This window comes from Mya arenaria, chromosome 2, assembly GCF_026914265.1.
Source record: "Mya arenaria isolate MELC-2E11 chromosome 2, ASM2691426v1".
Taxonomy (NCBI): domain Eukaryota; kingdom Metazoa; phylum Mollusca; class Bivalvia; order Myida; family Myidae; genus Mya; species Mya arenaria.
In genome coordinates, this window is record NC_069123.1 from 57,905,368 (window position 1) to 57,932,463 (window position 27,096).

At 36.7% G+C, this 27,096-nt stretch overlaps 2 protein-coding genes across 4 annotated transcripts; one reads left to right on the forward strand and one right to left on the reverse strand.

The window, feature by feature from the left end:
• Nucleotides 1–104: 104 nt before the first annotated feature.
• On the forward strand, nucleotides 105–9,844 carry LOC128224368 (troponin C-like). Of its 3 annotated transcripts, none has more exons than XM_052934195.1 (6): nucleotides 105–230; nucleotides 552–585; nucleotides 5,744–5,887; nucleotides 6,262–6,423; nucleotides 6,755–6,835; nucleotides 8,578–9,844. In XM_052934195.1, exons 1-6 carry the CDS (start codon nucleotides 228–230, stop codon nucleotides 8,604–8,606), a joined length of 453 nt encoding a protein of 150 aa, XP_052790155.1. In that variant the 5' UTR covers nucleotides 105–227; the 3' UTR covers nucleotides 8,607–9,844. The 3 variants fall into 3 exon arrangements, with proteins under 3 accessions (XP_052790155.1, XP_052790162.1, XP_052790146.1); XM_052934202.1 differs by having other exon boundaries at nucleotides 9,203–9,844; XM_052934186.1 differs by lacking the exon at nucleotides 105–230 and having other exon boundaries at nucleotides 510–585.
• Nucleotides 9,845–11,600: 1,756 nt separating this feature from the next.
• Nucleotides 11,601–13,803, reverse strand: LOC128244517 (F-box only protein 39-like). The gene is made up of 3 exons (XM_052962521.1): nucleotides 12,816–13,803; nucleotides 12,381–12,539; nucleotides 11,601–12,107 (listed from the first exon to the last, which is right to left on the reverse strand). Exons 1-3 carry the CDS (start codon nucleotides 13,801–13,803, stop codon nucleotides 11,773–11,775), a joined length of 1,482 nt encoding a protein of 493 aa, XP_052818481.1. The 3' UTR covers nucleotides 11,601–11,772.
• Nucleotides 13,804–27,096: the final 13,293 nt, after the last annotated feature.

The following is a 27,096-nucleotide window of genomic DNA, read 5'->3' on the forward strand; positions in this document are numbered from 1 at the left end:
TTTTAATTAGCTTATCGATCATGTTGGCTCGATGGCAGATCTTGTATATTACATTCTTATCTCATGCATCTCTCTCGCTGCATGCTTCTGAACATCAAGATTAACATTACACTACATCTTGGCACTCAAACGCTTGTTCGCACATGCGCAACACTGAAATTCCGGAATCTGAGGAATAACGGGGGTTCACGAAAGGTAGAAAAGTCGGCTATTTATTCAACGTAAAAATGGTAAGTTTTATAAATATCTTTGAAATGTAATCTAGGTTTATTGAGATAGTTCTGTTGGTCTCCCATCAGGAGACACGATCTTAATGCCAGGAACTGACATATACAATGTTCAACAGAGTTTTAGGAGGCTTTGTGAAATAAATGAGAAATTATTGAACATGTTAATTTCCATTCTTTTTATCTGAAATTTCCCCAATTCACTGATACTGTATGTTGATTGATTGGTGATTGATAAGATATCTTGTACTATTTATATGACTTGTAAGTTGTAATTTCGTTGTTTTCTGTTCAAAAATGAATCGGCGGACTTCTATATTTCAGTCGGAATTTAAAGTGTCAGAAAAACAGTTTACGGGTAAGTTCATTATATTTTATATTATTTTCTGCAGCATGCACGTATATATAGTTATATAATTTTGCTTGGATCAACAATATGGCTACTAATAACTACAACTCTTTGCTTACTGCTATTTCTTGGAGAGATACGTGACTCACAACCTCTCGTGCATTTTAAAGTGCTGGGATAAATCCTACATCTCAGAAATTCTTATTATCTCGGTGAAGAAAGAAAGTCTCTAAGAAAATATAATTTAATTGTTTTGGGCGAATCATAATTTTACGCATTAACACATAATACGGTGGCAAAACTCTAGTTTGTATGTAATTATTTTGTTATTTTTGGGTTAACACTATATATATGTACTAGTATATTTGTATTGAAGCGGACGTATTCAGTAAATGATTCCACATGCGTGTAGACCTTGATGGGTACATTCTGTGATTAGTCACAGTCTCGACTTCTGTAATATGTGCTGTGTCTTTCAGCTAAATTGCACACGTCTGTTTATCGGTAATAAATCAATAAATAATAAAACTATTACTATAGAACACCTTTATAGTGCCCCATTTTACTGCCTTGAACCTGATACAAGTGTATCGAGAAGGCCAAATATGGGGCCAAGTTTGATTTATTACCGATGTGTTGGTGTTTATTTCTAGAATTTTTGAAATTATTTTCGCCGCTTGCTTGATCCAGACCTGATTATTTCTACCATTCTTTCCAACAACGTCAAAGATTATGCGATTAATAACTTCTTCATATGCTGAAAGCACTCTGATACTTCTGTTACCTTGATTTTCATAGGAATGTTTCCTAGGCAACGGATAAGAGGTGTTTACGTTTTATCTAGGTAACTCGCTACTGATTTGCAAACATACATACAGCCCTCGCGTACTCTCCATTATAACACAGACATCGAAAACACCACTGGTTATGCCTACACGTGCACTGATCGAGGTTGCTGTTTGGAAAAATGAAACCGTATTTCTTATAGTATATATATTTCTTGAACATAAATCTGTGTTATCAACCAACTAGCATTCTTTCTTGATTAAGACATTTCACCTAGATTTAAGCAAAGAATACGTATAGCTTGGTAAAATGGGTAAGATTGAAATAGAATAACAGTATCGACATCCGTATATCAGAACTTCTATAAACATAGCATACCGTTCCATCCCTGGCGGCATCTATTCGGGTACACATTACCTGTTGTTTGTCGCTCTCAGAAATGTTTATGAAGCATGATGCCGTACTAACATCAATACATAATTTAATTTACACACATATGTGTGTTTCATGGATAGCTGAATTCTTTATACAGTGTTTGAAAAATACACCGTTTTTCTTCCATTTATTAAGATTGCATTAAACTGCATTCGTACCAATTTACAGCATGTTCATAAAAACAAATCCGCAACTTCCTGGTCGACCATCGTATGCAAATTAGAGTCCTCGTGGCACGAACACTTGCTATATTTACCCAGAAACCAAGTTAAATTATTTACGCACTCCATTTGTTCTTTCTTTATTACTGCAAACTTACGTTACGTTGGATGATACTTTCACAGTATTTTTGAAGCAATTCTTTAAAAATATTTGAACAATTATCTGGTGTCCAACGGTGTCTTGTTGAAACAATTATCACATTTTTTTCACAGGAACAACACCCTACCGACTGCAAGTGAATTTTTCAACATTTAAAGCAGCATTTAAATTGTAATGAAAGTTTCAAGTCATCAGTTTGAACCATCATTTCGAATCGAACCTTTTGCTTTAATATACTGATATGCCCGACTATCTTAGAATTGGCCAGCATCAGCATGTACACTGTAGTCACGCCGCGGATATTGTTTATAGGTCCGTTATCATGCTGACCGTTGTCATTTTACATTTAATGTCGTCTTCATGCATTCCATCTGTATTATACTGCAACGTTTTATTTTACAAATGGCATTTGCCCGAAAATGATCTATGAATAACTATAATTTTAGGATACAAATGCTGAACACTGCATAACCATTCCATGACTATAATAAACTACATACAGTCGAAACGCGTTGGCTCGATATCGCTTTGCTCGATTCCCTCATTTGGCTCGAACTGGATGTGAAGAATCGATTTTATTTACCCGTTTGAAAATATTCCCGATTGGCTCGATATTCGCGAGGCTCGAAGTACTTTGGCCGGCCCCTGGGATATCGAGCCAACGGGTTTTGCCATTGCAAAAATCGTCTGTGGTCACAAAGCAGGATTCTACACTATAACCTTGCAGCTGTCGTCTGCATGTATACAAAAGGCAAGCTTCTACACTATAACCTAGCAATGTCGTCTGTCTGGTTACACAAAGCAAGCTTCTGCACTTTAACCTTGCATATGTCGTCTGCCTGTATACACACAGCAAGCTTCTACTCTATAACCTAGCATATGTCGTCTGCCTGTACACACAAAGCAAGCTTCTACACAATAACCTTGCAGCTGTCGTCTGCCTGTATACACAAAGCAAGCTTCTACAATATACGGTTATGTCGTCTGCCTTTACACACAAAGCAAGCTTCAACAATATAACCTTGCATATGTCGTCGGCCTGTATACATAAAGCAAGCTTCTACACTATAACCTTGCCGGCAAATATTCATTTTTATTATAATGGTAATGAAATTCAGATTGTTAATAAGTTTAATTATCTGGGAACGGTTTTTACTCCCGGGGGCTCATTTTCAGATGCCCAAAATACAATTGCAGGTCAAGCTTTAAAAGCAATTTTTAAGATGAACAAGTATTTGTATAAATTTACGGACCTTACTATTAAACACAAGTTAGATTTGTTTGATAAGCTTATTTCGCCCATTCTAAATTATGGTAGTGAAGTCTGGGGCTTTGTCAAAGGTAACGCCATAGAGCGAATACATATGCAATATTGTAAAAGACTGTTGGGTGTTAAAAGAAGTTCACAGAATGATTTTATTTATGGTGAGCTTGGACGTGTTAACTATCAGCCAATTAAATACAATAATATTATAAAGTATTGGGTTAAGTTATTACGTACAAGTGATTATTAGTTTAATAAGAAAATATATCTTACTTTATTGAATGACTGTAAAAGGTACCCTAATAAGAAAAGTTGTTGCTCGTTATTACGAGATCTGTTGAGTTCACTCGGTGTTTATGATGTATGGCTCTTCCAAGAAGTAGGGAACGATAAATTATTTCTTGCTTATGTTAAACAGAGACTAAATGATAATTTTATCCAAAACTGGAACGGAAGATTAGAAGCCTCTAGTAGATCTTTGTTTTATAACAATATAGCATGTTTTAAACTCCAACCTTACTTAATCTCATGCAGTATTAAAGAGATTCGATTTAGTTTATCAAGATTACGAGTATCTGCATAGACATATGATCGAGAGTGGAAGATGGGCGAATGTAATACATGTCAAGTCTTAGAAGACGAATACCACTTTGTTCTGGAATGCGGCCTATACTCTGATATAAGACGTAAATATATACCAATATTTTATAGACGTAGACCAAACATGCAAAAGTTTATCCAATTAATTACATCTGATAAAGAAGACATATTAAGAAATCTTAGTATATATGTTTACAATGCTTTTTTAGTTAGATCAGTTGACATGTATGCGTCCTAATTATTGCATGTGTATTGTGATCTATCCGTTTATCATGTAACGTTTTGTATTGTGTAGTTAGTTATAAATATTTACTAGTTTAACAAACATGTATGATATACTTTTACATAGAAGTACTGTTACATAAGTGAGTGTTCAGCTTTTATTATTTAGTAAAACAAATTCGAAAGTGATAGTTGCATAAATGGAGTATGCAAATACTTCTGGTGAAGTATCTCTACCTGAAACAAAATGAGTACTCTTTTAAAAGTACGCATGATTGCTTAAATTTATAAGTATTTATCAAATATAACTTTTCACTTCGACACACATTTTCTGTTTGTATTGTTACTAGACTGAATATTTGCACACAGTGTTCATGTACAATGATTCTCTAAATGTTACATTAACAGTCATTATCTAATCTTACCTGATTCAGATATGACTATTACAAAAGTGAATTTTAAAGTTTAAGTGATTTCCCTTAGGCTTCCTATAGTTTCGTTTTGTATAGGTTGTCCGATATAGGGAGTTGCAGATATTTGCAAACATAACTCTCATCATAGAACAACTATTGTATATATGTACAGTCATGTATACCCTTTATTTCAACTTATCTGTGATTAAACATATTACGTTATTGACACGTTAATTTAATTAATAGATTACATTATAAAATATTTTGATATACTGAACTTATGAAGTTGGTGTATTTGCGTATTTGATATTTATGGGTTTTTTTGTGTGTTTTTTTTTGGTTGTCTTGTTTTGTTATTTGTATATATGGAATCACCTGAAAACACTATATTGTATATATATTTGTCCACATGGGCTATGGCCTTTTGGATATTCTGTAAATAAATCTTGAATCTTGAATCATATGTCATCTGCCAGTATACACACGGCAAGCTTCAGCACTATATCCTTGCATATGCGGTCTGCCTGTATACACAAAGCAAGCTTCTACACTATAGCCTTAGATATGCGGTCTGCCTGTAATCACAGGGCAAGCTTCTACACTATAACCTTGCATTATTCGTCTGCCTGTATACAAGCAAGCTTCTACACTATAACCTTGCATATGCAGTCTGCCTATATACACAAAGCAAGCTTCTGCACTATAACCTTGCATATGCAGTCTGCCTATATACACAAAGCAAGCTTCTGCACTATAACCTTGCATATGCAGTCTGCCTATATACACAAAGCAAGCTTCTAAACTATAACCTAGTACATGCCGTCTGCCTGTATACAAAAAGCAAGCTTTTAGACTATAACCTTGCATATGTCGTCTGCCTGTATACACAAAGCAAGCTTCTACAATATAACCTTGCATATGTCGTCTGCCTGTACACACAAAGCAAGCTTCTACACTATAACCTTGCATATGTCGTCTGCTTCTACACATTACTCTTAGTGTACGAATGTTGTCTGGCTGTAGAAACAAAGTTCCTCACTGTAACCTACTGCAAATGCCGTCTGCATATAGAGTTATAGACACATGGTATTTATTACCTGACTTAAACAATGTCGTATATCTGCAGATGCGAAACAGACGTTTCACTTGTACCTGAAGAAGGGCACGGAGGAGGTGGCAACCAAAGACCTTGACCAGCTCTTCAAGGCCATGGCGCTCCACATTGACGACGACAAACTCAAGGATTGGGCTGACGAGATGGACGAAGACGGTAAGAACATGAAAAACTGTATTTCGGGCCGACCCCCGTTATCTTGATTTTCCACAGAAACAATTCTAGAGACCGAGGCTGTCTAACGTCAAGTATGCAAACTCTTCGCAAATTCGAATGAAATGTATTTTGCATTTGATTGAAAACATGATTGTATATAGTTATATATACAGCTTGAAAGAATAATTCTCCACAAGCACTGCTAGGCTCAGCCGTAGATTGAAACCACTGCTTTAATGTTATAAACGAACAATAGCACGAATAGTAGCAGAATCACTCATAAATTACGCGACTTAAATTGAACTTTTTTCGATCCTGAATGTGAACAATTCGAGAGAAAGACTAATTTATTACTTGAACTTGATAAATTTCAGCGACTGGTTGCATCGACTGGGCAAAGTTCAAGATCCTGTTTGAGAGGAAGTGTAAGGAGGACGAGGAGGAGAAGGAGCTTAAGGAGGCTTTCCGTGTCCTTGACAACCAGAAGAAGGGTGTCATACCAGTAGACGACCTCCGCTGGATCCTCAAAAGTCTAGGTACATGTACTTCTGTTGTTTTTTTATAGTTTATGATGTTTTTGTCAATTTAAAGATATTTGTGAATTACAGTGATTTATTTATGATTATACAAGTTCGGGTCACTTGCAAACAAATTATTTAAGCATGGCCTGGGAGCCTTTTCATTAAGTTACGAAGTAAAGTTAGGAAACAGGGTTTTAATTGCAACGAACTGTTTACGCAGCTTTACTTCTTATTGACCTACTTTTCTGGGACGTAAATTAATGAAAAACGTGTGATTCTTTCACGTGTGATTCTGTCACGCTTAAACAAAATGTAAGCCCCATTTGTTTACTTCCTGCCCACTCAGGTGACGACATCACGGAGGAGGAGATAGACGACATGATAGCCGAGACTGACACGGACGGAAGTGGCACCGTTGACTACGAAGGTAACGTCAAAGTCACGTACATTACACGTTAACGAATTCGCTAATGGTGGGAATGAGTCTCTCAATACATTAAACTTGATTTACTTCAGTCCGCTTTCCTGTCAGTAAAATATTTAATCGCATCCATCCACTGAAGTGGAACACTCGTAAAAGAAAGAAAAGGAATACCATATTATTATAGTTCTGCGAAGAGTTATTTCATGGAATATATTACTCATTCCCACATATAATACCGATAATAAACATATATTCATAAAGACGGAAATGTTTTAAGTTATGATCGAGTCAATGTGGCTTATTTCACATGTACGTTTTAAACTTTTCATCTTAGATGTCTCTCAACATATCATTATCTAGCTTTTTATCTTTATAATTTGGCATTGTTTTAGTATTCTACTGAACGCCAGAATTATAAATTTGTTAAAAAATGCATATAGGTGAACAGTTCACAAATTAGCATTAAGCTAAAATGTAACACTCATTTTTTAATATTATGAAAAGATATATTCTTGGTCAATGAGTATTTGATATGTCCGTGTTAAGGCAAGGTAAATCTCCTATATCCTTTTATAATAAAACACGTGCCCATGAAAGTGTGGGCGAAAACTATTAAAAGCCTACTTGTAATAAATAGTATTTCAACCATTCAAAAAATATCCGCGTATTCTAGCGCAAGAAAGCCATTTAATCATGACTTTGTTTTCTCCCTTTGATACATTTCGTGTGCGAAAATAAGGGGGATAACAACGCTATGACTAAATTGTCAATTTAAGTTGCCTTTCTTACTTTAATGTTTAAAATGTTATCACATTAAATATGATGGAAGATTAATTCGGATATATTTTCGTAAAAATCTAGTCAGAATACCGGAAATTGTGTAATAGGAAAGTTTTTATTACAATGGTTCTGTTGCCGCAATGGACCGGGATCCATTTCTTCATAATCGAGTCTGGTCTGATGAGGCTCTATCAGAACAACTCACTTAAGTGTCATCTGATAGAATATTTTTTTTATGAAATCAAAAATTCACAAGATACAGAGTTGGTTCATAGGCTGTTAGCTTTCCCCGGGAAAGTGCTCTGTAGCAGGCCTCTATTTTATCGGGGCTTTCCCGTCTGTATTTTACTTCTCTCTTTTCGGATGCCTGACGTTTCAAATGTCAATCACTGTTGTTACACAGCCACTTTTTCACCTCTAAATTATTCTTTTCGGCTCCTTTTATACCCCTCCTTTAGGCTTCCAAATTTCTTTTTAACATCATATGAGGCATGCGGTGGGGTCGAGCAAAATAATGCAGCGAATCGCCGCGGCATTCTAAATCTACCACAACCGCCGCCTGTGTCTTCAAAAAGATATTTTCTGACTAAAGTTGTTCAGTGAAAGTAAAATACTGGCGTTCAGTATGTTTTCAGTAGATACAAGCAGTTATTTTAATTGTATCAGCTATATTTGGTTAGCAGTGTTAGCCTATTGCCTTATATTTGTGATCGTACAGTGTGTTTGTCTTTGACAGGTGATATATAATTGTATTTAGATAATTATTATACAATACTTGTAAAACCTATAATCCAGTAGCTGCATTGACTGTGTAACGCCACTTGCTTTTTGAGACAGTATGATAGTTTCTGTCTTCTGATTCTATATTGAGATTATAGACGTTGCTCCCAATCCTAGTATTTTGACATTACAAACCACCAATGCTGTACGCCATATTCACATTTAAGTACTATATTCCGTTTCAGAATTCAAAAGTTTGATGTCTTCCGAATGAGCTAAGCGCAAGGATGTATGGTTTAAAAGCCACACACTTAAAAACAAAGTCATATCAACGCATACGGTCATCCCGCATCTCCTGAGCGATTGGTTATATAAGCTCCAAAGGTGGCATTTTGTGCAAGATTTTGTGCGAGATTGTTTGTGCAAGAATTACTGAAATAAAAAGTATTATGTTCTGCATCATAAAATTCTATTAGATACAATTCTGACCTCTTGTTATTTCCAGTGGCCCGTATTAATTAGGGATCGTTATCTAGAGCTAAACTGTTAGTGTTTCACGTTACTACTTTCCTGCGCAACTGTCAATTTACAACTAAACCACGCCTTAACAATCTGCTGGCTATTCTCGTTACTCGTTCTGCGTATTCCTCTCACTGTGTAGGCGGATGCGGATATTTTTTTTCTGGCAGTATACTTGCCCAGTGCACGAGTTTATCGTATCCGACTATGTAGTGGATGCATTTGCTAATCATCACTAGTACTTATCTCGCACAACTGCGCTCGCTTTACTAACACCACGCTAGCTAGATCATACTAAATCTGTACAAACTGCACTTGCTTTAACTCTAACCATTGTTCTTTTGTTTACAGAGTTTTATACCCTGATGATGGGATAATTCCACCATCTTCAAGTATGAAAAGAATGAATCACATCGACTTTTGAGTCTCGGTTTCAAGTTATACTTGAACATTTTCGTTCGCGTCTTAATAGTGTCATACCAACGCCATTACTAATGGCATTATGTGTTTTGATATCGCATTTTGACACTAGGCGGTTGCCACTTTCTATACATGTATGAAATGCTTTGTTTTTAAAAAAGGTTGAACTACCTTTTTTGTCAAAGCGCCTAATTTAATACTATTGTTTGTTTTAATAAATGCTAACATATTATTAACTTTATAGCAAGTATGAATGAACTAGTGTTAAACCTTATACACGAAAAATACAAATAATCAAACAATTTTTTAAATGGATGCATGCTTCCACACAGTTTCTATCACTTCACGTTTTTACTAACTTGTGCAATTCCTTTAATTCACTGCTGAACGCACGGGCACTGTTTTAATTAACTTAAAAAACTATCCTACTATATTTATTATTAATGTTGCTGACGCTTACGATTCATGAGTGCGGGTGTTAATATAGGTGTTGACTTTGTAAATATGCCCTTGATGATCTTCATATCAGTTACATGCGATTATTATTTGAAAATAAATTTTCCTTATACCGTACAGCTTAGTTTACTTTTTCACTCTTATTGTTTTTTCATCCATTGCAATTATCACTACAAGATGTTTATCATAGATGTTAATAACATGTTGTCATTAAAGAAAAATTGCAAATATATTATCTGACGGTTAATGTCAATTTGCTGTTCTTGTTAAGGATGCTATGTTCTGTAGCGATAACAACCGTCTTCCATCACTCCCAGCACTTTGATTTTTCGGTATCATTCTTATTTTTTTTCAAAACATGATTTAAACATATTATAAAACCAATATCTGCTATAGATTATGTTGATGGATCTATTCGTGACTAAAAGATATCCGTTCTGGGAAAAAAATATTCCTAATAAAAAAGTTGGAGACATATGGTTTGCCAAAATAATAAACTTACCAGACAGGCTGCATGAACCTGTTCAGCTTACAGCGTCCATGGTGAACTTATGGTATCATGATAAGCTTATGGTATAGGACTGACACCGGTAGTTTGTCGTCGATGTTTTTTTTTCTTTTCAATCTAAGATTTAGTCGGAATGTGCTTCTATTGAATATATGACGAGTTCGATGTCAGGTCAAATAATACTTTTATAAACCCATTAAACATCCAAAGACAATATTTATTTACGCGTACATAATCGTCATGAAATTTTGTGTGGATGTTTGCGTTAATGAATTTAAGTTAATTGATTCCTTGACAATGTCCGGTCGTAGTAGGGCACTCGTTCAAATTTCGAGAAAACCCAACTTATTAAGACTAAAGAGGTCATGTTATCTTACCAATCTTGAGGAAACGTGTTTACAAGGTGCGTTTTTATGACAGCAAAGACATCTAGGTCGGGCATTAGTCATAACATAAGTCACATGGTAAAATCATCGAACAAAATTGAAAAACATGGCTTACACTGTTGGGTCCGGCCACATTATTTCATCTTAATTAATAGAAATTAATTGATAAGAGCTGGGAGATGGTTTACACGAAGATTATGTGTCGTGTCCAGTCAAATAATTAATGTCACAAAACCAAATTAGACAATTTTAGAATATGCAAGTTTCTCCATAATTCTTTAAAATCGTGTCTATTAAATCTTGGCCAATTTCATGGATCATGTCTGGTCAACTTTAAATAACTAGATATTACCGAGGTAGGTGTATAGCTTAATTATGTCACCCATTTATAGTAAGCCGTCGTAACTCGGTGGATACGACGCTGGACTGCAATTTTGGCGACGCGTGTTCGAACCCGGTCTCCGACACATTTTTTTTTTTTACATTTTTGAACTTTTTTTTTAAAATTATGATATCAAAGCGTAACACTTTCTATTAGATAATTGTCCTGAGATTCGTTACAGAAAAAAACTTTGTTTGGTGCCAATCTGGTGTACAGTCCCTTTAAGGCACACCCCCCCCCCCCCCCACACACACACACACATTTTTCTTACCTTCCGGCAATCTATTTAAAAGCACATTGTGACGTTCCCGTTATTTCATAACGCTAAAAACGTCAAAAATTGGATGAATTAGATTTTGATTTTAATGAAATTGACCTTCAAAAGGCCACCTTTTCTAATCATCATCAAATTAGTATAGTACTTATAAGTGTGGGTATTTGTTTCAGGCAATCAGCCGGTCGATTGTTTTAAAGCCCGTGCTTCTCTTTTATAGGCCTTGACTTTTGATATGAAACCATTGGGACTTTTACCCTCTATTCACTCTGTATCTAAGGAAAATAACATGGAGGGTTCAAATATAGCAAAATAGCTTTTTTAATAGTACGTGCATTGTGAACAAACGTATTACCGCCATGATGAGCAACACATAACATTGAAACAGCATATGTGTAAGTCATTTCCCACAGAACTGACTTCCATGAGTAACATTGCAATGTTGTATACATAGAACAAGCATAGCCCCATCGCTTATCGCTTATTTTTGCTCATTCATAATAGAAAATTGTCGTCATCATCATGGTATGGATTTCTTAGAGGTCCAAAAATTGCATCTTCATCCTCAATGTGAATTTCAATATTGTTCAACTGTACGGCGAACGCATTCTCAGCATCGATGTTTTCATCACCTGCTTCAACGGCGTGAACGGCGTCACCGTCATCCTCCAGCGTGATGGTGCTGCTGCCACTGTCGCTGGAATCGTTCTCGCTGGGGCCTACGTAGACAAAATCGCCGACGGTGGCCAGCAACCGCTCCTTCTCGGCGTCGATGCGCGCCCAATCGGCGTCTGTTAGCCCAGAAATCGTCAGATTGATGGACTTTAACGCTAAAAAGACGAACGTAATAAATTATAATCTTAACTTGATAAGTTGAGCGTAATTATGTTTGACAGATACTTCAATGAAATGAAGCATCACAAGGCTTTAAGCATCCGTTATTTTATCAAATGGGTTTAGAGACACACAATTACGTATATACTATAGATAAAGCATGAACGTCTGTTCCTTGCAACGTTGTTCAAAACCAAAACAAAATCTGAAAAACAATTTGTCATATTCAATCAATTTACTGACAGAAGACCACACGTGTAATCACCCACCGAGTAACCGCTGGTGCTGGAGATTCATGATGTCGATGATTGTGTCGGCGGAAATGCTCGCCAGCACGGATAGGTCCTGAAGGTGCCGGCACCTCCGCAGCATGAACAACAGCTCCACGTCCAAGTGCTCATGCTGCTCGAAGAACATGGCGAACGACTCTGGACGGAATGGGAACTATTTTGTAATTACGTCATACCACGTCACAAGAAAAAACGATACATACAAAAACTATTAGCAGCCGTATCGATAGTGTTATGTTCTTTACATATACTTGTACGTCTTTATGTTAGTTTGGGGAAATACATAACGAGTTTAAAGCATACGGTATTTATAAAATTGAGACATAATTAATTATGTCAATGTTAGATAAACTTCAACCCGAGATACTAGTGATCAATGCCTGGCAATCGGCTTATATAGTATACAAGATATACCTAGAGAAGTGTTGTACAGGTGACCCAAATGTCTCAGCAGGGCCGCCAACCGGAACTCAGTCTCGTCCGCGCGAGACCAGGACGTCAGGTACACGTTGTTCAGGGGTAGACCCCGCACAAACGGTGTCCGTAAGTCGTGGCCCCTGAGAATCGTCGTGCAGAGATACATCCCAACTTCCGCAAGGGGACATTGCTTTGCGAACTCCACCCACACATCTGTGGGGATCTCAAGACCTCGGATGTCTCCTTCCAGAATCAGGGATAAGCTTTCTAGCTTCCTTCCAAGTTTATTTGCAAAGTTCCTCAGCACTTCGCCGTTAAGGTATTTGTAATTAATATGAATGTATTGCAGCGAAGAGAATTTAGATATAGCAGAGACATATCGTTGTGCTCTGTGTGGAATAACGTTAGTTTCAAAAAAGTCTTCCACGTAAATGTTTGTTATAGTCCGCGCGTTTGTACCCTTTACAAGCGCCTCCAGAACTCGGCAGCCGTCCACCATGCGCATGCGAGCACCCGCCATGTATATTGTCTGCAGTCTCCGCTGTTTCCTGATCATGCGACAAAGGGCGGTAACCAATCGGTTCCTGGAGAGAACGAAGCGCCAGTTCTGTTCAAGATGCAGTGATTCTAGCTCAAGCTCCCGCAACTTAATGTCGTTCCGTCCGCATATGCGCGTTACGTACGTCTCCGCAGCTTTCGATATGGCCATGCATGTCTTGAAATTTGGCGTACCGATATTTATCGACAATTTGTTTAAGCAATGTCCAAACTTGTCCAGAAATTGTATTTCTTTTTCCGCCGTTAGTTCAGCGGAATCAGAGTTAAACACCACCCTACGATGTCGCCACAGCAAAGCGGAAGAGAACAGACGATGCCAGTTCTTACAAGTAAGCGCCATGCTCAACCTGTCTTGATCGGCTACCTTATAGTAGATGTAAATCAGGGCAATATCCGGAAGCTCACTCCATTCAATGGGCGCCGCCATTTTAACTCTGTGATTTTCACTGACGTTGACGTCATTTTGCGGATGTCACTTTCCCGCTTTTCACAAATAACAATATTTCTTTCATGCTTTTCGATGATATATGGGGTTTTATCAGTGAAATAACAACAGTGAAAATATCAATTTGATATTTCATTGCAAAATAAGGACTAAAAATATCAACTTTCAAAACTACTTTTAAAATCCTTTGTAGTAACTTCCCCTTGATCAAAACAGAACACTTTGAACCAGAAAATGTTGGCAAAAAATGTTTAAAATGTAAAGAAATGTTTTATAAATTTAAATAAATATATATTAGGAAATTAACATCTTACCGTTTATTTACGGTTATCCCGTTTTTCAAACGTTTTCTTGATCTTGAAGCTGAATGTTCGAACATTTGCTTTCATACCAAACAAATAACAGACGAAAACAACTGTTCGAACATATTATTATTTTTTTTATATCATCGTTCCAATGTATTTTGAACTGTTTGTCGTTGTAATACGGACTTGTTTCATTGATACATTAGAAGGGGGGTAATTCGTAAACATAAAGATAATTATCCTTAACCGGTTGTCTCCCGTACAAAGTCCCCTTCGAAAGTAAAACAAGCATGCACATTTAAATAATTTACTCTTATCTACGCGATAATCGTTGTTGGTCATTTTTGCGTTCAACAGAATTACTTACAATCAATTAAACACAAATTATTATCCCTATAGCTAGTTCTAATTTGTCTAGGTCGTACAGGAAGGAAGGGAGGTGGAAAAACATGCAAGATATGTGTCCAGATTGCACCATTCATTCGGTGTGCTTAAAATTGGGAAAAATTTATCAGTACAATCATATACGTATGTATATATATCCATAGTATACATGTATGTATTTTTGAGTGTCGGGTTTTCAAACGGGGTTGGTTAGGAAAGGGTTTCCTTTTGTCGTAGTTTATTCCCTGGCGTGTTTTCAGTTCTGTTTCATATCATACAACGTGACTAAATTGGTAAAAGGGTAGAGAAAAATAATTTGAAAATGGGGAGGGTTTGGAAATAATGACAGTCATTTATGCGACGTGTTTTTTTGCATCGGATCTAAGCTCCGAACCACAGTGACAACGTAAATTGAAACTTCCTTTATTTGCGCGCGCAATTGTCCCATTTAATTATGCTTTTATGAACAAATTTCTCTGAAAAAAAAAGAAACATAGCATTTGTTGCAAAATACGTCAGAAATTGATTAAAATATATTGCGTTTTATTTGACACATCTATTAACCGTTTAAGCTCTATAAATCTTCATTTAGAAAGAGTTTTTTCTATAATTGACGGTATTGGACAAATAATCGTCAATACGAATGTATTTAAAAACAAAAACTGTTTCGATTAAGATTAATTATTTCGATGTTTCATATTTTATAATTCAATCTCCTTTCGGATCCTGATATCAAACTGGCTAAAGCTGATTGTGTCTCTTGTTTACGAACTACTTTTAAAGTTTATATCTCGCGAGTATGTTGATAGAAAATTGCAATAAAAGTGGGGTATGTTCAAGAGCAGAAAATTGTGCATGTGTGCATAATTCAAGCTGTCTTCTATACATCAATACAAATAATAAACAAGTAGATACTTATCTCTTATTCGTTCATATATGTAACAAATCAAACTCCCTAATTTTAGGAATAATTCAAGGAATGCGTTTGCTAGGTGTTCACTTTGTAACAGATACTGCGAAATTCTCAGAGTATGCAAACTTATATGTCGAACTGACACAAACCTTATACTTAAAGTTATCTTTAATTTCAACCACCATAAACTTGTAATAACGCGATTGGGCTACAAATACCACCGCTCAGTATTTACAAAAATGATCTGGCCCCAATATCACAAGAATACTCGAGTCAAATTTCAGGTTTGGTTTTGCCAAATTCTATTGCAGCGAGTATAAAGGCGTTGACGAAATAAACCTGTAAACGAGTTCTTATAAGATACAGAAAATGATACATTCTCAGAGTATTCGAAGTTAATCTTTAGATTAGGCGAACCTTAGAACCATTATCCATGATGTTCTTCGAAATATTCTCAATCATTTATTGATTCGGACAATTTGGGCAGTAAGTCCCAAATAATTTCTAAATTAGAACCACCCCTTATGCTATCAAAACACAATTGTTTTGGATATTTGGTTAATACTAATTGCCTCCCTTTGCACTGATGAAATAAGAGCGCGTGTCTTTAATGGCTGACGCCATGGTTACATTAACATGTCAGGCTACTATCATTAGTACAGCTTCAGTGGTAATACCGCGAGCTGATTCCGGAAGCACTATAATATATATTTATCATAAAGTATATAGACTCTTACAACTCAGATTGAATGGCAATATTTTTCTTGAAATGTATAAACGTATTGCTGGGTCTTAAACACACACTGGAACTACATGTCTGCCATTGTTTGTACATTTGCTCCGTACATTACCGATGATAAGCAACGAAAGGTCTCACAAAGGATACTCCAAACATGTCATATTTCTAAACCATTCCGTCCAGTATAATGTCAACACTGATGGTGGTGTGTAAGCTTATCTATACTCGCACACGGGCTTTGCCCATTCGGCGAGTGCTCCGATAAGATTGTTAGTAATTTCATGCTTTATTGGAGCATACCGCATAGAAGGAATGTAACCCTGGTTAGAGATATCCTGATGCATCAACGTGCACCATTGTTCAGCACTGTCACACGGGAACCCCCATTTAACGTCCCTCCCGGAAGGCGAGTTGATGCGGCGAAATGAGTTTTCTCGGAGTAAGATTTAGTATAGTAGCACACCATAACTCCTAATAAATCTTCATTTTGGTTACCATGATCCATTACTGTCTTCTTACATTTGATGTTTTTTTTGTAATTTAATTCACATCAACTATAAACGACTCAAATGTTAATCAATCACAACATGTATCAATTATTCCATATGTTAATTGTTTCTGCAGTTTAATTGCAATAAAACTGTTAATGTGCAGTGAGTGCACCATGTAGTAGAGGCGTTCGCGGCTCCGGGAAGTTCATTTGTTTTATATTAGCAATAAATGATGGAATGAAGGGTCGTATTCCTATTGGAACATATATATTTTGACCGGACTAGTCGATACCGAAAACTGTCGACAAAAATGATATCTTAGTAATAATGTATGTTTATTTCAAACAAAACAACAATTACATTCAAATGTTGGCACATTCCGCCACAATTATGTTTATTTTATCTTGAACATGAAACCCTATCATATTAAACCTGTTGCATGGCGTATTGGATATGGTCGCCGATTGCTGACCGGAATACTGGGATCTCTTCCTGCTACAGGCATACTTTTGTTTTCAATTTTTGTGTTCTAACTTCTTGTTAAATCAATATTTCTATAAAATGTTTTTATGATTGAACTTTTAACCTTGATTTTTTTTCCACAAGACAGTGTATTTTATCACACCACAAAAGAAGCTCGTTGGCCATTAATTACTGCATCTATTTGCATTGAAGACATTTTGAAAAAGACAAAGAAACTACAAACTTCACTAGAAATTTAGAAACAATACTATCAGACTGTAGAAAAAAGTACAACAAATTTGGTTAAGGATGTGGACGATAGTGAAATTCAAACGCACTCATTATGAAATAAATACCATGGCTGACGAGTAAGCCAATGGATATTGCTTAATAAGTATACATGCACATGTAGCTATTGTGCCCACGTACACGTAAACATTGGTTCAGCCAAGATATCAATCGGTACAATAAAGGACAATTATGTCAATATCGCAATCACTAATTAGGAAAGCGCGTGAGCCGTCAATACCTGACCAATCCGGGATGTCAGTACACTCTGTCGTTATAAACATGACCTATGACCCGTTGCTGGGGTGACATGACTTCTAAGGACCCGAAGGTCGTAAAACACTTTCTTGGATATGTTAATTAGCGAAAAAATGAATCGACTGTCATGTACATCACAAATTGTCACTTGAAAGTTTTCAGTGCTAAACACCTGTGCGGTAGATTCCTGTGATGATTTCAGACAGAAGATATTTCACATAAATCTTGATTAAATATTGCTCTTATTATATGCAATAAGATTCATGCTCTTTGTTTTTATTTACTTACCAAAACCTCTAAGAATTCAGCAGCCTGAGGTTTCTAAGTATCTGCTAGGAATGTTAAATATGTTTACGTCACATTGCTAACACATTGCTGCTCTGTTTAACCATCGTAAATACAACAAAATAGAAACTATAATAGATGCCCGGCCGACATTTTTGTAAAAAAACAAAACAAGTGTTAACATAGAGCAAGGCTGTGTGACCAATGTCCATTTGGTCGACCTGCGGACACGCTCTGGCCGTCACTTTATGATTTAACGCGTATTACCCAAAATTGCTCAATTATTACATGACTGACGTTTTGATATAATTAACAACAGCACTCATTGTTTTATTTGTTTTATGCTCACCGTTTACCATAAAGAAGTTGTTTGTGTTTGTCTGGACTGGGCCATAAATTATATCACATTCTCTTAATGATAGGAATGACGCAGTGTTGCTTATATAATTTTAATATTATCATAAGTAAACTCATGGTAAGCTTATATTTTTATCCCCCAAAATCACATTTGACGGAAGTTATACTGAAATAACTCGGTTGAGGAAACCTATGACCTCTACCCTTAGCACTACAACTAATAGGCAGCAGTCATTGCTGTTACACCACAACTCGTTCGTAACTAAAGTTTTATATTCGCTTTTAAATCTCATCTCACTGGTGGATGTCAATGAACTCCTGTGGGTTATGGGCTTTCAATTTCCTCTTTTAAACTGCAAAGGTGCGTGTATGTTTGAGTGTGTGTGTGTGGGGGGGGGGCTGTTTGGGGGGGGGGGGGGGTAATCCGTAGTTAAGCAGCCTAGCAAACCACACATATTCTAAAAACAGCACAATCACCAAATCAAACGCCGCTGTATACGGGGTATGTGTCACACAGATCCTCAAATTCTTCTGAGGCTGATTGAGACATCATGCAAGGGTGCTTGCAGCCCGCCCATCCATCAAATATCACATTAACTTTTATAGCATAAGAACTAACATTTACACCAAACGGTTTTGATCTGGAATTGTGCGAATAATAATTTCATTGCTCCATTTTCACGACATAAAGTTGTCAATTTTAATGCGACATCTTCATTTGCCCCAGAACACCTGTTCAATTTTATGTAATTTAATAATCTGTATAAAATATCCAAATATTTATAACACTCAAATACCATCCCTTATTAAGCACAATCATTCATAAAACTTCCAAAATCAAACGACTTTTATTATAAATTATTGCCCTTTATTAACTATTACCACTTATTGCAAACATTATTCGCAATATTTGTTCAATTTCAAAATATCAAATTTGATATCCTTTTATTGATGCACGAATGATTTTATCACAAGAATGGAATATCATTATAATTATATTTTATTCAAATAATTACTCATCTTACCTCTTAAAATCGTTTATACATTTTTGTGAGATTCCACTATCCAGTGCTGATACGGAAGACCATAATTTCCGAATAATTGTATGTCAAAAGTTATGGAGATATCTTTGACGACAGATACACCAAACTACAGGAGCTAACAATTACGTGACCTTTTGTGGTGCCATTACGCCATCATAAAGGTCATTGCCAGTTTTTACTAAGAAATCGTGGTGACCAAATTTAGAGTCGAAACAGAATAAAGTGCTGTTTAATCATGTAGCCGTCTAACTTGAAAACGTTATTAAAACGTTGAGTTTTGCACTGCCTGTTCAGTAATTAATGAAAACTTCAGTTATACGAAGATATGTTTGGTTGAACACTCGAAAACAGGCGAAACATATGTTTCTATCGCATTTTACTTACCCCTTAGGAAATATTGTGATCGTAACAAGGCGATAATCTAAGCAAAATATTTACTTCCATGGTATCAGCTGCGAATGTCGTCACATGCTTCCGGTCATTTTTTCTTCATGGTTGTTTTTAGTAGCATTGAACCACGTAAAATCCGTACATGCCTTAAGCTTGATCACCTCGGTACTTACTGAATGAGCTTTTAAACACAAAGCTGTATGAGATTACTTTATACACTGGTTTCAAAATGATACAAGAAACAAATCCTTTAGTTACTTTTCAAATGAACTCAGGAAATCGTGTATACAAGTTAACCGAAAATAACATAAAAACACATCTCCGGTTAAGTATTAGTGCCATAGATTGGGACGTTTACCTGGCAAGGGGTAGGAATTAGTGTCATGGATAGGGAAGTTTATCTGGCAAGGCGTAAGAATTAGTGCCATGGATAGGGAAGTTTATATGGCAAGGCGCAGGCATTAGTGACATGGATTGGGAAGTTTATCTGGCAAGGCGCAGACATAAGTGCCACGGATTGGGAATATTATCTGGCAAGGCGTAGGAACTAGTGCCATGGATTGGGAAGTTTATCAGGCAAGGCGCAGCCATAAGTGCCATGGATATGGAAGTTTATATGGCAAAGCGTAGGAATTAGTGCCATGAATTGGGAAATTTATCTGGCAATGCGTGGGAATAACTGCCGTGGATTGAGAAGTTTATTTGGTAAGGCTTAGGAATATAAGGTGAGCCGACGAGAACAACAAGGATCTTTATTGTTAATACAATACAACCTGCAGGGCAAACACAGTTGCACATTGAGGAAGGTCTTGGATTCATCCTTCATAATCTTAATCACATGATCGTACTATTAATACGATACACTACATGATATAACATTGCTGTTAGCCAATCTGAAGGTGTACATCAGTGAGTGATAATTATCCCCGCTGGCTAAGTATTGCAAAATGATGGCTAATTTAAGACCAGACTCAATAAACTTCCTGTACCATGTATCTTGTTTGGATATATGGTGCTCTAATCTCTGCAGTAGTTCATGGAACATCATAGGATCAACCGAAGGAAGTTTCGGAACGACCGCTCATCTTCAATATGCAGTTCCTCTAGAAGTCTGGAGTCATGTCCGAATTAAAGTCTCCTCTGTAACCAAGGACAAACCCACACTGCCTTTCTTTGGCGTCTTCGTGGGTGTCGTCTGCTGATGGGCAAACTGTAGCTGACAGTTTACCAACTCGAGTTTGTTGTTGGTCTGAATCACATAATTCATCTTGCTGATGTTCGATGCTTTCAACTTATACACAGCGAGAATGTGTCCGGGGCTACCCGTAACTACACCTTGTCTGATTGTAGCATCGACGTCTGTAATACCGTCGTGGAAACGGAATGATCCGGCAGAAAGCCTGGCAACGGTTTAATAGGGTGTCCCCCGGACCACAATCCGGGACGTACCGGGGCGCAAAACCGGGACATTGAGAACTAGGCTTAATTAAATGATTATTACACACAGGTTGCAAATTATTTATCTAAATCTCAGGAATATGTCAGGAAAAATATATTTACTATTCGGTATCACATAATTTTTATTATCTCGAGTTCCCAGGTGAACGACTAAATTTTCTATCAATGGATTCGGTTTGTCGCATTTTGAGGCAGCATGTTACTATTCTCTAACCGCTTTATCAATATATATGCACCCATAAATATCATATTAGTTACTGTAGGATTTTAACTTTCGAAGGAAGAGCTGACGATTCTCTAGGTAGTATGTGTTGTCACTATTCTACGATATATTTTTTTATAGAATACCATTCTGCAAAAGAATCCGATGGTCATATCCGTACTTCCAATGTCAACAATATCAACATACATCGGGAGTCATAGGGAGTCATATGTACACTGCCAGGACAGCAGTTATGTATAGTGTACTATAAACAGAACATACATGTGGCATGTTTAAATTGACTGAAAATGGGGGGAAACGAGCATTATCAAAAGGCATAGGATGTGCGAGTATTGTCTTTATTTTTGATCATTTTGTTAAATTCTGTCGCAAAGGTAGTTGTTGGGGGGTCGTTGGGTGTACTGATTAGAAGATATGAAACGGTGCTTCATAACATGGTAAGCCAGCTCTTACCAGAGCAATTTTTATGCGGCATCATATATTTTTTTCAAATATGAAAAAGAGACTGTCGTCTTTAATAGGGTTTGGTCTGTAGAGCGACTACCTATTTCAATGAAGTCGGTTCCTAATCGCTCGGACGTATGTAAATGGAGACATTTAAAAGGGTATTTCTTTGCCGAGAATCAGTGATAGCCAAGTTGACTCATAAGCAGAAACACCCTCGGGCGTTCTGGGTTGAAAGAGAGCGGAGAAGTAAGACAGGCGAGTCGTATGCAATTAGGTCAATCTTGGGCTGGAGCGTAATTTGGTCGGCAGAGAACGCTACTTCCGCTTCAAACGTACAGGTAATCTTTCAACAGACCCTGAAATACAAGAGCAAATTGAAAGGCTGTGGAAAACGTATTTCGCAGAATGCAGATCTGAGAATAGTACAGGTATGTCAAAAGACGATCGCCTTGGACTGTCAATTATGGAACTTACCTTAAAACATGGTTTTAGACACTACAAACTAGGTTTGCCGTGGTGTGATCATAACGTTTATCTGCCACATAACTAATCTATGGCAGCCATTGCGTATTTATGTCCAGTGTCGTGCCAGCACAACATTCGATTTTGAATGTCCAATGTCGTACCAGCACGACTTTCATTTTTGAATGTCCAATGTCCAATGTCGTGCCAGCACAACATTTAATTTTGAATGTCCAATGTCCAATGTCGTGCTGGCACGACATTCGTTTTTGAATGTCCAATGCCCAATGTCGTGCCAGCACAACATTCGATTTTGAATGTCCAATGTCCAATGTCGTATGTTTAGCTAACTTCACACAGCTGTCTACAATCTAATATAAAGTTAAATAATCAGTATCTTTATATAAAATGTCGTCTTAAGATTATCCCCATTACATCATGGTAAAGGGAACAGTATAAGTATATCAATAAAATACCTACATCGTATATTTTTCTTTTTTAAGCTCAGCCTACATGTATTACGTATATTTCCTTGGCAGTATATAAACTCGCTAGTTTGAAATTCCTTAATTTGAACGGATCTCATGCTAGCAAGTTACCTGGACGGAAAACTGAGTTGCATACTATCTATAGGGATACCATGAGCGGATATATGCTGCGCCTCTGAATGATACTGGCAAACAACGTTCTGGTAAGGTTTGGAATCTTCCGCATCACCCAGTTGTTAACCAAAACAAGCCCGGCAAGGTGCCTAAAGCACGGTAAGTTGGACAATGTTTTCTCAATGTCTGCGTTGCACATGCTTCTGAAGTAACATACGGGTCTGAAGTGTACTTGGAGATATATGACGTTACGGAAAACCGTAAATGCAGTCTCGTCCAGGTTAGCTCCAATAAAGGCTATGACAATACTTAGGCTCAGGCTAGCAGCAGCAGTACAAGCTGTCGAATTGTACCAGTAAGTGACACAATAATAATAAGATTTCAGAATTGATGATAGGTTCTTTTTGGTCAGATTCAATGATTGTCCTTGGGAACATCCGGAATGACAAAAGGCGTTTCAAGACGTCTGTTGCAAACAGATTGGCAATTGTACATGACGTCACGACCCCGGAAGACTGGAGGTAGGTGCCTTCGGAATTGATTCCTGTCGACTTGACAACAAGAGGTTTATATCCGCATGAAGCTGAAAACTTTGCAACATGCCTGCATGGGCCTAAATGTCTAGAAAATCTTTTAACTCGAACCGGCAGGAAGTCCAGTAACTATTAACGATGGGGACTCAGAATTGAAGAAGGTGACGAGTATGCAAGCGGAACACAATAGGGCCGTTTCAAGTTTAGCTGATTGCTTATTAAACCCTAAGACTTGCATAAATTACTAAATAACTGCGTGTTGTTGGTTGGTTGGTTGATAGATTTAAGAAATACATCCCAGTAAATATTTATGTATTTCAGCGGTTTGTAAGTCGCCGGGGTCGACCAGAAAAGAAGGTAGTGATTAATGATGATGGGAGATTTCTCACCGCGGTATAAAGGGGACTACGGGAATCAGTTAAACAATGGTATCAAAGATATTAAATAATGTTCCACTTTGAAACAGCGAATGCTCTGTTATTAAATCAAAATGCTCAGATGAAACGGTAGAGAAAGAATGTGGGGCTTTGCTAAAAGAGGAGGGGGTCATCGCAATATGAATGAAAACGATCGAATTCGTATAGTTGTCAATATTTGAAAATTGGCAGCGAACTACTTGATATGCGCAAATGCAGAAACCAATTTACACAAAGGGCGTGACTAAGGCTCTGCCGTTTACTGAGCCATTTCCCGATCGGTAAACTAAACGAATACAGTGTGGAGTTTTACTTTATCTCCACGATATTTTGTTTAACTTAAACAGCGAACATGTGTGAATATAAAGCTTAAATGCAATTCTAAATGCCGGAGTTCAAACTAGCAATCTCCCCAAGAAGCGCATGGGATTTTCGAGGTTTGATCTACTGGGCATTCAAGAACACATAAATGTACTCAGAAATGAGTTGTAGTACTGAATTGAATGTTCGTGAAAACGTCTGATACTAAAACTTTGAATTATAAGAAACTTGTCTAACGAATATTTAATCTTTAATGTACGTACAAAAAAAGTATATAAGCGAGCATTCCACTCGGAACACCCCGGCCATTTTCCATCGAAAACCACCTCGGATATATGCCGTTACATTTAAAAAGTAGAAGTAGGTTGTAACATTCTAAAGAATAGCAATGATTTATTGTAGTATTTTAACGTGTATTTTGTATTACTAAGTTTAAATTACCAGCGAAGTGTTTATATAACTATGTACAACAAACAAAATTGATCTTTAAACGGACAGAACACATACTGGGTCTGTATACAAAATCACACCAAATGTTGTTATTCGAAATAAATTTAGCAATTAGTTTTAATATCTTTGTTTTCATTCTCTTTTTTCTTTGAAATAGTCATAAACAATTGTTTTAAAGACTTAGAAACAATTCACAACTCGTTTATTGAGCGTCTGTGTTAATAATTCACAAATTAATACTGCTATAATGACGATAGCTTTATATGTGAGGACATAAATCGCCCCATTCCTAAATATGCAATAACAATATCAGTAAAACAACGATTTGAAAAGATTTAGTGAGTATTTCGGATTGCATTCACGCCAATTAGTCTAACCGCCATGATTTGTCGTGTTGCGCATGCGTGGCGCCTGTGCGGAAGCGACAACGGCGATGCCTATCTGCAGCCTCCGACTATTCCTGGCGATGAAGCCTTGTTAGTTTCAATTACCGACAATACTGTCTCAGTGTAATGAGTTTTATTCATTACAGTAATGACTTAAGTGATTTACGTATTTGATAATTGTCACACTTATGTCTAATTTTGAAAATCTTGCATCTATATATCTTAATAGGAACACGTTAATACTCCTAAAAAAATATTTGAAGATAATTTCTTTTGCAAAATCAATTTTTCGTCGACATCAGACACGATTTAAGATAAACAGTATCAATTAAATGTGATACACATAGCAAATATGTTCATTCTAGCTGTCAATGAAACTTTGAAGGTGTAAAGAAGAAGTTTTATGTTAAATGTTAATGCGGATACTGGCAGATACATGGCGTCTACTGTGTGGCAACTGGCGGGTAACCTCCCATCGCCAGTCTTTGTTTTACAACACGTTTAGTGTAAAATAATTAGCTTTATTTTAAAATGAATATTGATGAATATCGTTGCAATTAGTGAGCAGTACTTCACTTAAACAAAACCAGACAGATGGGGCAATGCAATAAATAAGGTTTAATCACTCTTTGTTAAAGCAATACTTTGTACTCTTATTGCCTCATTAAGCCTTTGCTGCATACACATATAAGGCTATAGGTTACCTCTGTACTATCAGTTGATGTTTACTTTATAACCATATTACAAAGCGTTATTTATTTTTTAACATATAAAGTACATACTAGGATTTAATTTTTATACTCACAACCATATTTAATCAATTTTTAGTTAATATGTCGTTAACGCCATCACTTAATGGCATGTACGGGATTTACGGGGCGCAGGAAACCATATTCGGATTCGAGCTTCGCTCTCACCCGATATGGTTCTTTATGCATCGTATATCCCATATCGGGTCACTTACTAACCCCGTAACTTATAATATTGACAAAGGTTTCGCATCGTTGTTCAATAAAGTCAGCCTTGGCCATAACTAAAAAAAAACGTTAAAGATATGCAAATGGAGCTTGGTACACAATGTGACGTACGTGTATTGATAGACCCCTATTGGTTACGCTCAATCACTTTAAGTTTTCTTATAAGACGCGGAACTTTTTTCTTACGTTTAATATTTAGAAATCAAGTTGAACTTTTTTCCAATATACGATATTTGGGGTCGTGAAACACTAGAAATTAATTTTATCTCACGTGGAAATCGGCCAATGCTCTATAGAATATAGAGGACATTTATGATGTGGTCTCAAACCTTTAGCCATTCTCAACATATTGAAATGTTAACCATCGGATGTAAACCAGAAATATTTCCAATTCTCTGAGCAAATAAAATCCGCCTTGGTTTAAAATGTACCGTTATGCATTTTCTAAAGCTGGGCCAAATAAAAAAAAAGAAGTTTGTTGCTGAAGATGTTGCTGATCATGGCATTTGGTTGATGATTTTCCCTGTGAAAAATGGACTAAAGCCATCTTGCAATTCGAGGGGTGAAAGCGAAAAGGTTCTATCTGCTTCTTTATTTAATGTCACTTAGAACCTTTTCGCTTTCACCCCTCGAATTATTCTTCTAACTTGGGCAATTATCAACAATACATTACTCTATAAATATAAGCTCAGCAGCAAACATGCATGCTCATTTTGGTTTTGAGATCAATTTATAATTTTATATACATTCATAAATGTAACTCGGATATCACACCAGTTAAGTATTAAATTGACGTTCATTTTGCACTTTTCGGTTTCGTAGAACTGACTTCGATATTAGTACAACTACTGTAGTATGGTGGAAACTGGTGTCGATATTAGTACAACTACTGTAGTATGGTGGAAACTGGTGCAATATGAGACACGTGGCAGTTTGTTACATAAAAAAGTTCGAAAATCAAGCAATTAATCTCTTCATATAACTTAACTGCTTCTGTCAACATCGTACTCACCTCCACAATATGAAAGTATTGTGCAAATCATATGTACCTATACACACATTTTCACGCCATCCTTTAGTTTTGC